The sequence below is a fragment of the Anomaloglossus baeobatrachus genome, chromosome 5 (genome assembly GCF_048569485.1).
Source record: "Anomaloglossus baeobatrachus isolate aAnoBae1 chromosome 5, aAnoBae1.hap1, whole genome shotgun sequence".
NCBI lineage: Eukaryota > Metazoa > Chordata > Amphibia > Anura > Aromobatidae > Anomaloglossus > Anomaloglossus baeobatrachus.
In genome coordinates, this window is record NC_134357.1 from 502,591,276 (window position 1) to 502,606,034 (window position 14,759).

General features: G+C 41.4%; 1 protein-coding gene across 1 annotated transcript in view; it reads right to left on the reverse strand.

Moving 5' to 3' along the window:
- The window catches only part of LOC142311940 (uncharacterized), a 34,526-nt gene extending 20,229 nt beyond the window's left edge, over window positions 1-14,297 (reverse strand). The window contains exons 1-2 of the mRNA XM_075350810.1: window positions 14,187-14,297; window positions 14,010-14,107 (exon numbers count right to left, since the gene is read on the reverse strand). Coding sequence (XP_075206925.1) covers window positions 14,010-14,107; window positions 14,187-14,271 — 183 coding nt within the window. The 5' untranslated portion in view covers window positions 14,272-14,297. The remainder of the gene's footprint in view (window positions 1-14,009; window positions 14,108-14,186) is intronic.
- Window positions 14,298-14,759: the final 462 nt, after the last annotated feature.

Sequence of the window (14,759 nt, forward strand, 5' to 3'; positions counted from 1 at the left end):
ATGGAGAGAAGATGAGGATAAGGGTAATTCAGTAAGTGAGACTCATGAAGAGCATCCCCAACAACCAACAATGACTGAAGGGAGGAGGGAGGATACAACTGCTACACATCAGACACAAGCGATTTCCTTAAAAGGGTGACTAGTACTCTTATGCATATCAGTATTCAAACACTGGTAAAGAGGTACAGTGGTACCTCGGTTTTTGTTGATCTCGGTTATCGTTGGTTTCGGTTTTCGTTGATTTTTTCCACTAAAAATTTGCCTCAGTTTTCGTTGGTTTCTTGTTTTCGTTTGTTTTTGTCTGCATACCAACTACCAACGTAGCTACGCTGCTAATTTTGCGACAACAAAGGGTGATCCACACATTCTCCTGCTCTGTGTGACATTGTGTGAGTGTCGCCTCGCTCATCAGTTTCAAAATGTAAGATAAAATGAATTTATTTTTTACATTAGTGTTGTATATTAATTTAATATTCATTTTCTATTCATTTCTTATTCATTTTAGTATTAAACACTATCTTCTCTATAAAATGTGTTTTTTTGTATGTATTTTAGTGTCTAAAACAAATTAATTGGATTTACATTGATTCCTATGGAAATAATTGGTTCAGTTTTCGTCGGTTTCAGATTTCATTGATTGTTTTTGGACAGATTATCGACAAAAACTGAGGTATCACTGTAATATAGACTCACCGCAGCCGTACCTGCACATTACTGGTTCCTGTACAGGCTGGTATCCCTAGCTGCACAAGACCCTAATGGTTATTGCACAGACTGGCATATCCCCAGCCATACAACTAGAAACCCACAACTCAGACCTGTCTGCCTGAAAGGCTGTCAAGTTGTTTCTAGTACTTCCTGAGGAAACAGAGAGGAGGTTGCTAACATTAATCGTGCAGTGATGGACAAGGAGCTAAGGTGTGGAAATATAAAACATGTGCACAAGTGGACAAAGAGAAATAATAAATGCAAGCTAGGGTAAACTTCTAACAACCAACCTCACAGAACATAAAAGATTGGTGTAGGAAAGGAAAATAAGAAAACACGAGTCTCTGCCTTAATCTCTTAGCTGCATGACTGGAATTCCTTAGCAGTAATCCACGTAGAAATATAGCCAGCGGAGAAGAAAAGTAGCAGGAGAGAATAAATAACCCCACTTAGGATGTGATAGGACAGAGTAAATAAGCAAGTGAGAAAATGGATAATTGTAAACCAAAAGGAAAAAAAAAACAAAGGCAAAAAACCATCCTGCAGCGCTGGGCTTTGATACAGCAGAGGGAATGATCCGTAAACTTAAATTACATAACTCAGAAGAAAATGTAGAAATATATTGCCCGTTTATAGATGATTTGGATAGGCCTGAGATACTCATACTGGGAATTGCTTTTGTGTAAAGGAAACCTATTAGAGAGGGGATTGTGAAAGTATGTCCTGAGTGGAGAGGGAAGGAATCAAACCTGTTGCAGATGGGGCAGGAATTGATTCAGGCTTGAAGAAAAACAGAGTGGTGCCTTACCAGAGAACAGGGGTGAGAGAAGAAAGCAGGAGGAAAACATCAGCCCCCACTCACTCAGCAGATGGCTGTAAATGATTATTGTTTCCTGACCCTAAAGATGTGGGCAAAGCAATATCTAGCGTGTGTCCAGTTATAGTTTATAATTCTACTGGTCCTACCCCAATGATTAAATTTACTTTGCTTTGATACAAAATTTTAGCTTTCTTAATAAATACTGGGTCAGCAGAGTGTTATTAGAGATGACCGAACCCCAGGTTCAGTGTTCGTTGTTCGTATCAAACACAAACTTTACAAAAAAAAAAAAAGAATAGAGTTCGGGTGCTTTACGTATGCAAACCACTTGCACGAGCATCGCTGTACTCAGAAACACTTGGTACCTTGAGCGGCTCACCCTGGGGGTAACAACAGCGTGATCAGATGTGGTGTTCACCTAACAAAAAAAAAAAAGTAAAATGCCCTAAAACATTACATGACTCAGGACCTTTTTGGGCCTAATTTCCTACTGCAGGCCATGGATACAGTCTGCATCCCAGTTTATGCAGTTCCTGTATGATTGTCTGTCTACACACTGCTTCAATCTGACCGCAGAAGCTGAAGAAAATTTCTTACTTTCTAAAACTTTTAATTACCCCTGCCATAACTTAGGTTACTCAACTATACTACACCATTTTCTTTGTTCTGCACCGAGGTATCGGCCATGTTACTTCAGTACGTATCAAAAACACAAACAATATCAGAGAGCCTTATTATTTAGCCAGATCTTGTCACCAGGGGTGCACCCTCTTGTGTCAGAGCCATTTCTGCTGATCAAGCTATGCTTGATCAGCAAACAGAAATAGCTCTTGATTACAAAGTGACACTTTGCACGCATCACTGTATTCATGGTGTCCTCAATCAGGTACAACCTAGACATATTTCATATTGCCAGCAACTGCAATTTCAATGTGCCCTTCACAGGCCCCCAAATGAAGAAATCAAAAAATGTACAGCTATGCTTTTGTCACAGGATTCAAAAAGAGGGGAAAGATGCAGAATGCGACTTATATTCCCTAATTAAGAAAGAAATATCAGGCATATGTACACCTAATTTTTGCACTGCTCTGGAAACAGCAGAGTTTTATCAAGTCTCAGATGAGCTTATTGCTAATACAGATTGAGTTTTTGCAGATGGATCAAAATATGAAGTTGCTGGTCAATTCTAAATGGAATACATTGTGCATACACAACATGAGGCAATAAAATCCAAAACACTCCCTCCTCACCTGTCAGCACAGGAGGCAAGGCTGGAGGCACTCCCTGAGGCATGTAGAGCGGTAAAAGGGAAGACGGTAAATATGTATGTAGACAGTGCATCTTTCCTAATGTGAAATAGAAAAGCCATGGAAAACAGAGCATACAAGCCATGATGGAGGCTCTACTGTTACCAAATAAGCTTGGCATAGTGAAGATAACAGCTCACACCAATGAAGACAAAGGAAATGCTTGCACAATGCCACCATCAAGAAAGCAGCTGAGAACTTGTTACTAATACAAACCATATTTTCAGTAGCACCTTTGACTTCTAATATTCTTAAATTTTTGGAGAAGTAGGTGGCTCAACAGAGAAACCTAGTAACTGAGGAAGATCTGTGGAAGACAGGCGATAATCTCAGTCCGCGACAAAAAGAGGGCCGGTGTTCCAGCTCCTGGATAAAAGCTCCACTTTATTGAATCATTACAAAATTTATTTCCATCAATGCCTACCCTGTTTCACTGAAAATAAGACCTACCCCAAAAATAAGCCCTAGTAGGATTTTTTGAGTATGCTTAAAATATAAGCCATACTCCAAAAATAAGCTCTAATTGTGATTCCATAAGGAAGTGTCCAAGCAGCTAAAAAGTTAAAGAACACAGCAGGACTCATTATAGAAAGCAGACACTTCCAAAAGACAGCAGTCATCTCATCTCCGCGTGCAAAAAAAAAAAATAAATGTCGCAATCACCATACCCCAAACAATTACAACTGGCAAGTGATAATGGTGGATGGGCTCTCATACAGAGACCTTCATCACTGTTAGGTTCCTCGCCATTCCAGCTGCGTTATACTGCAGCTCTCACAAACAGATCAGGTACTAGCATCACTTCTCAAGAGTGAACTGCTTTCAGTCACCGTGGGAGACGACCTCCGTAGAATGCAGGGCGACCTGACAGTGACACTGATTTGTATGTGAGAGCCCATTCACTTCCCAACTCTAATTGTTTGGGGTCTGGGAAGTGCGATTCTTTTAGGGGGTGTCTGCTTTCTTTTGGAGGTAAACTTAGCAGTACATAGAGAATAATAAATTTAAGCAGGTCATTTAAATCTTTTGTAAGTATAGTATGTACCGACCACTATAGGACTGGTTTAACAGCAGGAGAAGAGCAGATCAGATAAGTAAATGTGCCTCTGAACCAGTTATAGGATTAACACAAAATGTTCATGTTCCAGAAGGTGATGACATGATTATATTTGAATTAATGTTGATTTTTGTTCAAGAATAAATGTGGATTGTTGTTCATGGAAAAATATAAGACATCCCTTGAAAATAAGCCAAAGCGCATCTTTCAGGGCAAAACGTTATACAAGATCCTGTCTTTTTTGGAGGAAACATGGTAGCAGAAAAAAAAAACAAGCTTTCTCTACCATGCACTCTCAGCTCTATGATGGTCCAAGTAACCCATGGACTAACGTATTTGTCAAAAACAGTTATGTGTGCTTTTGTACACAACATATGAGTGGCGCCAAATTTCAGTACCCAGGCAGCCAGGTACACCTAATTCTGCCTGACACAACATAGAAAAAAACTGTAAAGACCCTGCAGAAACACACCCCTCAGACGCTGTACCCATTCCAGAGATTGCAGATTGACTATATACAGCTACCATGAGTAGGTGTATATGAGTTTGCGCTTGTTTATCTTGATCTCTTTTTTTCAGATTGGCCTGAAGAATATCTGGTATCTAAAGCTATAGCTAGTTACAGTACAAAAATTTAAGAAGCATGTGGTATATAGATATGGAGGTAATAAGGTGATAAAAGTACACATCTTACAGAAGAAGTCATGAAGGAAATTTGCAGCCTCTGGGACTTGAGCAGGCTTTCCATACTACTTGCTATTCACAGAGTAGTAATAAGGTGGAAAGGCTGAATGGGACATTAAAGTTAAAAATCTAGAAAGCAATGTCATGAACTTAGTGCTTGTCGTTAGCTCCTGTCTCAATAAGATACATTACAGGTAGATTAACAGGTCTCTATCCATATGACATACTTTTTGATTCAGCACCTAGAACAAGAATTTACTTCCTAAAATTACTTCAGATGCAGCATAATAGCTTGACCAACAAGTCTTACATAATTGACTAAACAGTGTGCAAAAAAACAGGTGTATTCTTCTATTCCAGACCCTGAAGCATATGATCTCAAACCAAAAGATTGACTGATCCTGAAAAGGACACATAAAAAAGAACCTTGAGACAAGATTTGATGGGCTACACCAAATTCTCCTAACTACAGTAGCTTTGGTGAAGCTTCAGGGAAAACCCAAATGAATACTTGCCAGTCACTGCTAGCTAGCACGGCAATGGATATCGCTGCTTCATAGACTCCATACAGATGGTGCCATCTCACCAGCGCTTAACAAATACACAGCGGTGAACACCGCTTTCAATAGAGCCTTATCTTACAGCGCATACCTAATAGCGCTTTGCACATGTTCCCTACTCAAAAAATTTCTATGGTTTGAAGGCATAACTCATTTGTTGGTCATTGGCAAAGGCCATGTTCTGGGCCGAAAACGTATGATACACTAATGCACGCATCACAAGGGACGATCTATCGTGTGATCGCACGAGCGATCGTACCCGCCCCTGTCGTTTGTGCGTCACGGGCAATTAGTTGCCCGTGGCGCACAAAGTCGTTAACCCTCTGTCACACGCACTTACCTCCCGGACGACCTCGCTGTGGGTGGCGAACATCCTCTTCCTGAAGGGGAACGGACATTCGGTGTCACAGCGACGTCACACAGCGTCCGGCCAATAGCAGAGGAGGGGCGGAGATGAGCAGGAAGTAAACATCCCGCCCACCTCCTTCCTTCCGCATTGCTAGCGGGACACAGGTAAGCTGTGTTCATCATTCCAGGGATGTCACACGGAGCGATGTGTGCTGCCTCAGGAATGATGAACAACCGGAGCACAAAAGAAGAAACGACTTTTTGAAAATGAGCGACGTGTCAACGAGCAACGATAAGGTGAGTATTTTTGCTTGTTCATTGTCGCTCGCAGCTGTCACATGCTACGATATATCAAACGATGCCGGATGTGCGTCACTTACAAAGTGACCCCGCCGACATATCGCCCGATATATCGTACCGTGTGACGCCCGCATAAGACTGAATGTTTAATAAATTTATCAAGTTTTTCACTTTAATCTGGGAGTGTCTCTTTTCTATTATTACTGTAAGTAGTCACAACTCTAGATGTTGATGGTCTCAGCTAAATTGTAGTAACTAACCAACACACTAGAGGACCAGGCAATCTCACATCAAAAGAAGGTGGGCTGTCAGATGAGTCCTACCCTGTTGTCACTATATCGACCTTATGCGGAATCTCCAAGTTAGAGCTTATATATAGAAAATAGCAGAATATGAGATTAATGGTTAAAGGAACACAATACAAACCAAGACTAATGGTGGGGAGAAACACTCTCTTTCCTGAACCCAGCCATTTGGTTCAAGGGACTAAGCTGGTAACTTTTAGGGATACAGTTAGGTCCAGAAATATTTGGACAGTGACACAATTTTCGCGAGTTGGGCTCTGCATGCCACCACATTGGATTTGAAATGAAATCTCTACAACAGAATTCAAGTGCAGATTGTAACGTTTAATCTGAAGGTTTGAACAAAAATATCTGATAGAAATTGTAGGAATTGTACACATTTCTTTACAAACACTCCACATTTTAGGAGGTCAAAAGTAATTGGACAAATAAACCAAACCCAAACAAAATATTTTTATTTTCAATATTTTGTTGCGAATCCTTTGGAGGCAATCACTGCCTTAAGTCTGGAACCCATGGACATCACCAAACGCTGGGTTTCCTCCTTCTTAAGCTTTGCCAGGCCTTTACAGCCGCAGCCTTCAGGTCTTGCTTGTTTGTGGGTCTTTCCGTCTTAAGTCTGGATTTGAGCAAGTGAAATGCATGCTCAATTGGGTTAAGATCTGGTGATTGACTTGGCCATTGCAGAATGTTCCACTTTTTTGCACTCATGAACTCCTGGGTAGCTTTGGCTGTATGCTTGGGGTCATTGTCCATCTATACTATGAAGCGCCGTCCGATCAACTTTGTGGCATTTGGCTGAATCTGGGCTGAAAGTATATCCCGGTACACTTCAGAATTCATCCGGCTACTCTTGTCTGCTGTTATGTCATCAATAAACACAAGTGACCCAGTGCCATTGAAAGCCATGCATGCCCATGCCATCACGTTGCCTCCACCATGTTTTACAGAGGATGTGGTGTGCCTTGGATCATGTGCCGTTCCCTTTCTTCTCCAAACTTTTTCTTCCCATCATTCTGGTACAGGTTGATCTTTGTCTCATCTGTCCATAGAATACTTTTCCAGAACTGAGCTGGCTTCATGAGGTGTTTTTCAGCAAATTTAACTCTGGCCTGTCTATTTTTGGAATTGATGAATGGTTTGCATCTAGATGTGAACCCTTTGTATTTACTTTCATGGAGTCTTCTCTTTACTGTTGACTTAGAGACAGCTACACCTACTTCACTGAGAGTGTTCTGGACTTCAGTTGATGTTGTGAACGGGTTCTTCTTCACCAAAGAAAGTATGCGGCGATCATCCACCATTGTTGTCATCCGTGGACGCCCAGGCCTTTTTGAGTTCCCAAGCTCACCAGTCAATTCCTTTTTTCTCAGAATGTACCCGACTGTTGATTTTGCTACTCCAAGCATGTCTGCTATCTCTCTGATGGATTTTTTCTTTTTTTTCAGCCTCAGGATGTTCTGCTTCACCTCAATTGAGAGTTCCTTAGACCGCATGTTGTCTGGTCACAGCAACAACTTCCAAATGCAAAACCACACACCTGTAATCAACCCCAGACCTTTTAACTACTTCATTGATTACAGGTTAACGAGGGAGACGCCTTCAGAGTTAATTGCAGCCCTTAGAGTCCCTTGTCCAATTACTTTTGGTCCCTTGAAAAAGAGGAGGCTATGCATTACAGAGCTATGATTCCTAAACCCTTTCTCCGATTTGGATGTGAAAACTCTCATATTGCAGCTGGGAGTGTGCACTTTCAGCCCATATTATATATATATATGAGCTTCAAGTAAGAAGGAATGGCGGCAACTCACTGGTGAACGTTAACGGCAATTTTTATTGCACAATCTGCAGCATTGTTACAATGTAACCAGGGAGGGGGGAGTGCAGGGGCGCCCCTGCACTCCCCCCTCCCTGGTTACATTGTAACAATGCTGCAGATTGTGCAATAAAAATTGCCGTTAACGTTCACCAGTGAGTTGCCGCCATTCCTTCTTACTTGAAGCTCATATTGGATTTCTATACCTTGGCTGAGCACCACAGGGACCGGCTGGAGATCTGTGATTCAAGGAAAAACCACAGCCTCGTGAGTACACACCTGGGCTTGCAGTGCCTAGCCTTTTTTCTTTTTTTTTACTATTATATATATATATATAATTGTATTTCTGAACATGTTTTTGTAAACAGCTAAAATAACAAAACTTGTGTCACTGTCCAAATATTTCTTGCCCTGACTGTATGTAGCGTTAAAAGTGCTATGTTATGTTATAATCAAGGTAATCAGGTCATGGTAAAAGACTGCATGCGCATGCTGTTTTTTTTTTTGCTGCATATTGTTTTTTGGTGCAGTATGTTGCCCAAAATTGCACGTATTTCCTTCTCCCAGCAAACTCTATGAAAATTCAGAAATTATGTGTGCACATTGCTTTTTTTTTGCCTGAAGTTTGGGCTGACAAAAAACTGCAGTCTGTCAATTATTTATGCATTTTTGTCCAGCGTTTTTAAGCCCTTCCAGCAGGTGTCTTAAGAGAAACCTTGTCAAAGAACCCCTGGTTGTACAGTCATATGAAAAAGTTTGGGCACCCCTATTAATGTTAACCTTTTTTCTTTATAACAATTTGGCTTTTTGCAACAGCTATTTCAGTTTCATATATCTAATAACTGATGGACTCAGTAATATTTCTAAATTGAAACGAGGTTTATTGTACTAACAGAAAATGTGCAATCTGCATTTAAACTAAATTTGACAGGCACATAAGTATGGGCACCTCAACATAAAAGTGACATTAATATTTTATAGATCCTCCTTTTGCAAAAATCTCAGCGTCTAGTCGCTTTCTGTAGCTTTTAATGAGTTCCTGGATCCTGGATGAAGGTACCATTGACCATTCCTGTTTACAAAACAATTCCAGTTCAGTTAAGCTTGATGGTCGCCGAGCATGGACAGCCCGCTTCAAATCATCCCACAGATTTTCAATGATATTCAGGTCTGGGGACTGGGATTGCCAGTCCAGAACATTGTAATTGTTTGTCTGCTTGAATGCCTGAGTAGATTTGGAGCGGTGTTTTGGATCATTGTCTTGCTGAAATATCCATCCCCTGCGTAACTTCAACTTCGTCACTGATTCTTGCACATTATTGTAAAGAATCTGCTGATACTGAGTTTAATCCATGCGACTCTCAACTTTAACAAGATTCCCGGTGCCGGCATTGGCCACACAGCCCCCAAAGCATGATGGAACCTCCACCAAAATTTACTGTGGGTAGCAAGTGCTTTTCTTGGAATGCCGTGTTTTTTTGCCTCCATGCATAACGCCTTTTTGTATGACCAAACAACTCAATCTTTGTTTCATCAGTCCACAGGACCTTCTTCCAAAATGTAACTGGCTTGTCCAAATGTGCTTTTACATACCTCAGGCGACTCTGTTTGTGGCGTGCTTGCAGAAACGGCTTCTTTCGCATCACTCTCCCATACAGCTTCTCCTTGTGCAAAGTGCGCTGTATTGTTGACCGATGCACATTGAGACCATCTGCAGCAAGATGATGCTGCAGGTCTTTGGAGGTGGTCTGTGGATTGTCCTTGACTGTTCTCACCATTCTTCTTCTCTGCCTTTCTGATATTTGTCTTGGCCTGCCACTTCTGGGCTTAACAAGAACCGTACCTGTGTTCTTCCATTTCCTTACTATGTTCCTCACAGTGGAAACTGACAGTTTAAATCTCTGAGACAACTTTGTGTATCCTTCCCCTGAACAACTATGTTGAATAATCTTTGTTTTCAGATCATTTGAGAGTTGTTTTGAGGAGCCCATGATGCCACTCTTCACAGGAGATTCAAATAGGAGAACAGCTTCCAAGTGGCCACCTTAAAAACCTTTTCTCATGATTGAATACACCTGCCTATGAAGTTCAAAGCTCAATGAGGTTACAAAACCAATTTAGTGCTTTAGTAAGTCAGTAAAGAGTAGTTAGGATGGTTCAAATCAAGAAATTTATAAGGGTGCTCATACTTTTGCACCGGTCAAATTTTGTTTAAATGCGGATTGCACATTTTCTGTTAGTGCAATAAACCTCATTTCAATCCAGAAATATTACTGAGTCCATCAGTTATTAGATATATGAAACTGAAATAGCTGTTGCAAAAACCCAAATTGTTATAAAGAAAAAAGGTTAACATTAATAGGGGTGCCCAAACTTTTTCATATGACTGTATATTACAGACCTTCAATAAGAAAAGGTCCATTGATGCGATACAATTATGGATGAGGAGATAGGTAATTGAGGTAAAGCAGGAAGGAAAGTTTCAAGGATGCCGGTAGCGCATTCATCACCAAAACCACGATCATAACATGAATACAGAGCCAAAACTATCATCAGTACATAAATACACCACCAAATGCACAATCCTTCATGAATACAGTGCCAGAACCATCATCAGTTATGAATACAGCGTCAGAACCACCATTAGTACATAGATTACCATAACAATAAATATTTGAATACATTTCACAATGCATTATCAGTATATAAATACTTCACCAGATTCATTAGTTATACCGCAAAAAAACACATCATCAGTTCATGTTTAGTTATGCGAAGGGTTGTCATTTTACTGTATTGTTACTGTTGTGCTCCTAAAAATCAATTTTTAATTTCGCATTATTTTTTTAGTATTTTGTATACCTATCTTTGACATTCAACACTGCCTGAATCCTTCTGGAAATACTTTTGATCAGATTCAAGCATGTGTCAACCGAAATCTCTCTTCTACATGTTCACAATGATGGTGCATACTGGTCGACTCACTTGGATAGGTATACATTTTTTTCTTCAAGAAAAAGAAAGGATCCAGCATCCAAGTTCCAAATGAATTAAAATCTTTTTCTTTATTCAACAAACATAAAAAGGTTCTTCCATAATAATAAAATCCAACTTACACGGCAGGGTAGAAAAAAAAGGAACGCATTTCGGAGTGACAACTCCTTACTCAGAGTAAGGAATTGTCACTTTGAAACGTTTCCGTTTTTTCTTTTATTATGGAAGAACCTTTTTATCTTTGTTGAATAAAGAAAAAATGTTTAATTCATTTGTAACTTGGATGCTGGATCCTTTCTTTTTCTTCAATTTCAGTGATTGCCTGCAGCCCGGTCTGGCTGTTTCCTGATCCCTGCACCGTTCCTTTTGGTAGTTCTCCAGGTGGGTGAGCTGGTAATTTTTCCTTTTATTGTATCTTTTTCTTCAACTCTACTCACAACTGTTCGGTTGGGTTGAGGTTGGAGACTGTGGAGGCCAATCTAGCACCTCTACTTCATTGTCATTGAATCATTTCTTCACCAATTTAGACATGTGCTTCGGTTCGTTGCCCTGCTGGAACACTAAGTTGTCCTTTACATACCCATAGTACTCGAGTGTAGTAAGTAACTCGTCTTGAAGAATAATCACTTACAGTTCAGCTATGAGAGCACCATCGATCCTAGTCATCTTTTGGCAGTGTGTAACACTCGTGGCTGATGTAGAGGCAGCATGCGGAAGTGGACCCACTGCATCACAGGAGGACCCAGGCTTACCATTTAGTGGGAGGGGCTTAACTAAGCGACCACTGCGAGGCAGACACAAGGTAAAACTCCCAGGGTAGTGACCGGAACTGTGGCAACTGACCCCAAGGACAGGTGATGGCCTCAGGTATAGACGAGTACAGGCGGGGTGACTGAAGTAGGCTGAACAGGCGGGCAGGACAAGAAAGGTGGGTATTGGAGGGACAGACAGGTATGGGAAGGCAGGTACAGGTGACGGACAAAGGAGTAACAGGACCTGACAACTAGCTAGCAAAGGAGTATATTAACTAACTGCGTTGCGCAGGCACCTCCCCTAATGGGAAGGTGCCTCAAATACACAGTGTCTCCCAGCCATAGGCTGAGAGGCATTTCTGAGAAATAGCATGCCAGCCCTTTCAGAGGAAAGCCGGCAAGCGCCCTAAGCACATTCCTGGGAAACCTGGGCTGCACATAAAGGCCTCGGAAGGGGAAGAAGACAGCAGCACACGTGTTTGGCTGGGAGAGTGCGGGGGAGGACACGACCCGGCCGGGGCAGTAAGTCGGCGTCTTTAAAGAGACGCTGGTGGTACACTGCGAAATAACCCCACATGATCAGGCTTCCTCCACAGAATTTGACAGTTCTTTCAGTTTCTTAATCCATTTTACCTGGTTTCTTCCAAACCCATTTGCATTCAGAGCCTAATCTATTGACTTTCATCTCATTGTTCTAAATTACCTGCTTCAAATCCTCTACGGTTCACTTTTTGTACTTTTTTTGCAAACTCAAGCTGACACTTTTTATGGCAATATTGAATTTGAAGCTTCTTCACTATCTTTCGGGACACAATCCCAGATTTGTGTAATGTGTGTCGCACGATGCTTACATGGATGTCTTTGATTTCATATTAGGAAGCATACAAGCCGCCTCCACTGCAGGGTTTGTTGCGTCAGAAATCATACACCTTGTTATGAGCCAACTTGCTGATTCTCATATTTTGCCTCGACATCCGCCTCTTGGCTTTTGAATGGATGGACAGACTTCATTTCGTATTTCTCCAACTGTCATGGTCTCATATGATATCAAGATATTTGTATAGAACATAAAATATATTTATTGGAATACAACTTTAGAACACAAAAAACTAATAAATTGTAAATATGTAATACACTATGTAATATACAGTAGATTACATATATATCGTGTGTGTATATATATATCTTGTGTGTGTATATTTATATATATTACATATTGTATTACATATTTACAATGTATTAGTTTTTTGTGTTCTAAAGTTGTATTCCAATATCCAATAAATATTTTATGTTCTATCCAAATATCTTGATTATTGTATCATAAAAATAATTAAATGTCTGATGTTCACATTGTACTACAATACATTTTTCACTTAAATATAAGCATTATACTAAATATTATTTAGTAAAATATTCAGCACATTCTGCATTGCACTACTGTCCCCAATTTATTATATATTTTAGGAGTCGGAGTCGGTGCATTTCATACCGACTCCGACTCCACCACAATGAGCTCCGACTCCGACTCCACGACTCCGACTCCACAGCCCTGCACACAAGTGTGATTGGCCTATTTGCAAAATTTTATATGACTGCAGATAGCTTCACATAGCAAGTAGGCAGTTGTTTAATGGCCGTGATTCGCCAGTGTAACTACACTTAGACGCAGATATTTAAGGTGAAATCTACTCTGATTTGAGTTGTTTTCATTCCTTTATTAGGCTCCTTTCAGATTGCGTTTTTCCCTACGTCCACAGGTCCCGTCGGAGCATCCGTCCAAACCGCCCCTCCCCCACTCTGCAAAGCGTATTCCGGACGCATGCGCCCGGCAGGGCCATTCACTCATGGAGCACACTACGTTAGCGTGTGCTCTGTTTTGTACCATTTTTGCACATATACGTTTTCTGCAGAGGGACACCCAAACGTAGTGGACTACGTTCGGGTGTCCGTCTGCAGAAAACTTATTCGTGCAAAGATGGCACAAAACAGAGCACACGCTAACGCAGTGTGCTTCAATACAGTGAATGGCCCTGTAGGGCACATGCGTCCGGTACACGGTTTGCAGAGTGGGGGAGCTGCGGTTCGGACGGATGCTCCGACGGGACCTGTGGACGTAGGGAAAAACGCAATCTGAAAGGAGCCTTAGTCATCTGGTCCTGATGCCATGATGACTTTTCATATCCAGAGTTAACCTCTGTAGACTTTCCTCCTCTCTACCCTAATCAGAAAAAGACAGATGTCTCTAATAAATTGGCCATTCAGTGTATAATACTGGTGGATAAAACAAGACTGAACACAAAACCTTCACAGCCATCTACACATCATAGGGAGATTTCATGACACCTTCTCTCCATCTACCTGATCATCCTGAGCAACATCTGGAGTTTCTTGCTTACAGTCCTGTGGAAGAAGAGGACGGGGACATCTCTCTGGTGTTGTCCTCTCACTGGATAGAACTGGAGGAAACACAGGGACTGAATTCATTCCTTACATACAGATAATTATAGGCCGTGTGTGTTTAGTCCTGTCTATTACCTGGTGATGTGAGGGGCTGGGGAATCTCCATCATGACGTCCTTGTACAGATCTTTGTGTCCTTCTAAATACTCCCACTCCTCCATGGAGAAATAGACGGTGACATCCTGACTCCTTATAGGAACCTGACACATACAATGATACCGTCATTCCCCGATCCCTTCATAGCGTTACTGTATAATGTCCCAGCATTCCCAGCAGTGTCACCTCTCCAGTCAGCAGCTCAATCATCTTGTAGGTGAGTTCTAGGATCTTCTGGTCATTGATGTCCTCATGTATCAGGGGGTGAGGTGGAGGCCCCGTGATTGGGCTCAGGGGTCTTCCCCATCCCTCAGACACAGGGTCCTGACAGCGCTCACTAGAGGTCTTCTTCACTACTGTGTAATCCTGGATATGGAGAGACACATTAATAAATCTCACTACAGACATTTCCAGAGTCCTCACCTCTCCAGTTCTGTCCATCTGTTATTCCCATAGATAAGAATGATGTGATGTGACGTCATCAGAATCTCTCACCTCTCCAGTAAGCCGGAAGAGGATCTCTAGGGTGAGGTGTAATATCCTCTCCGCCATC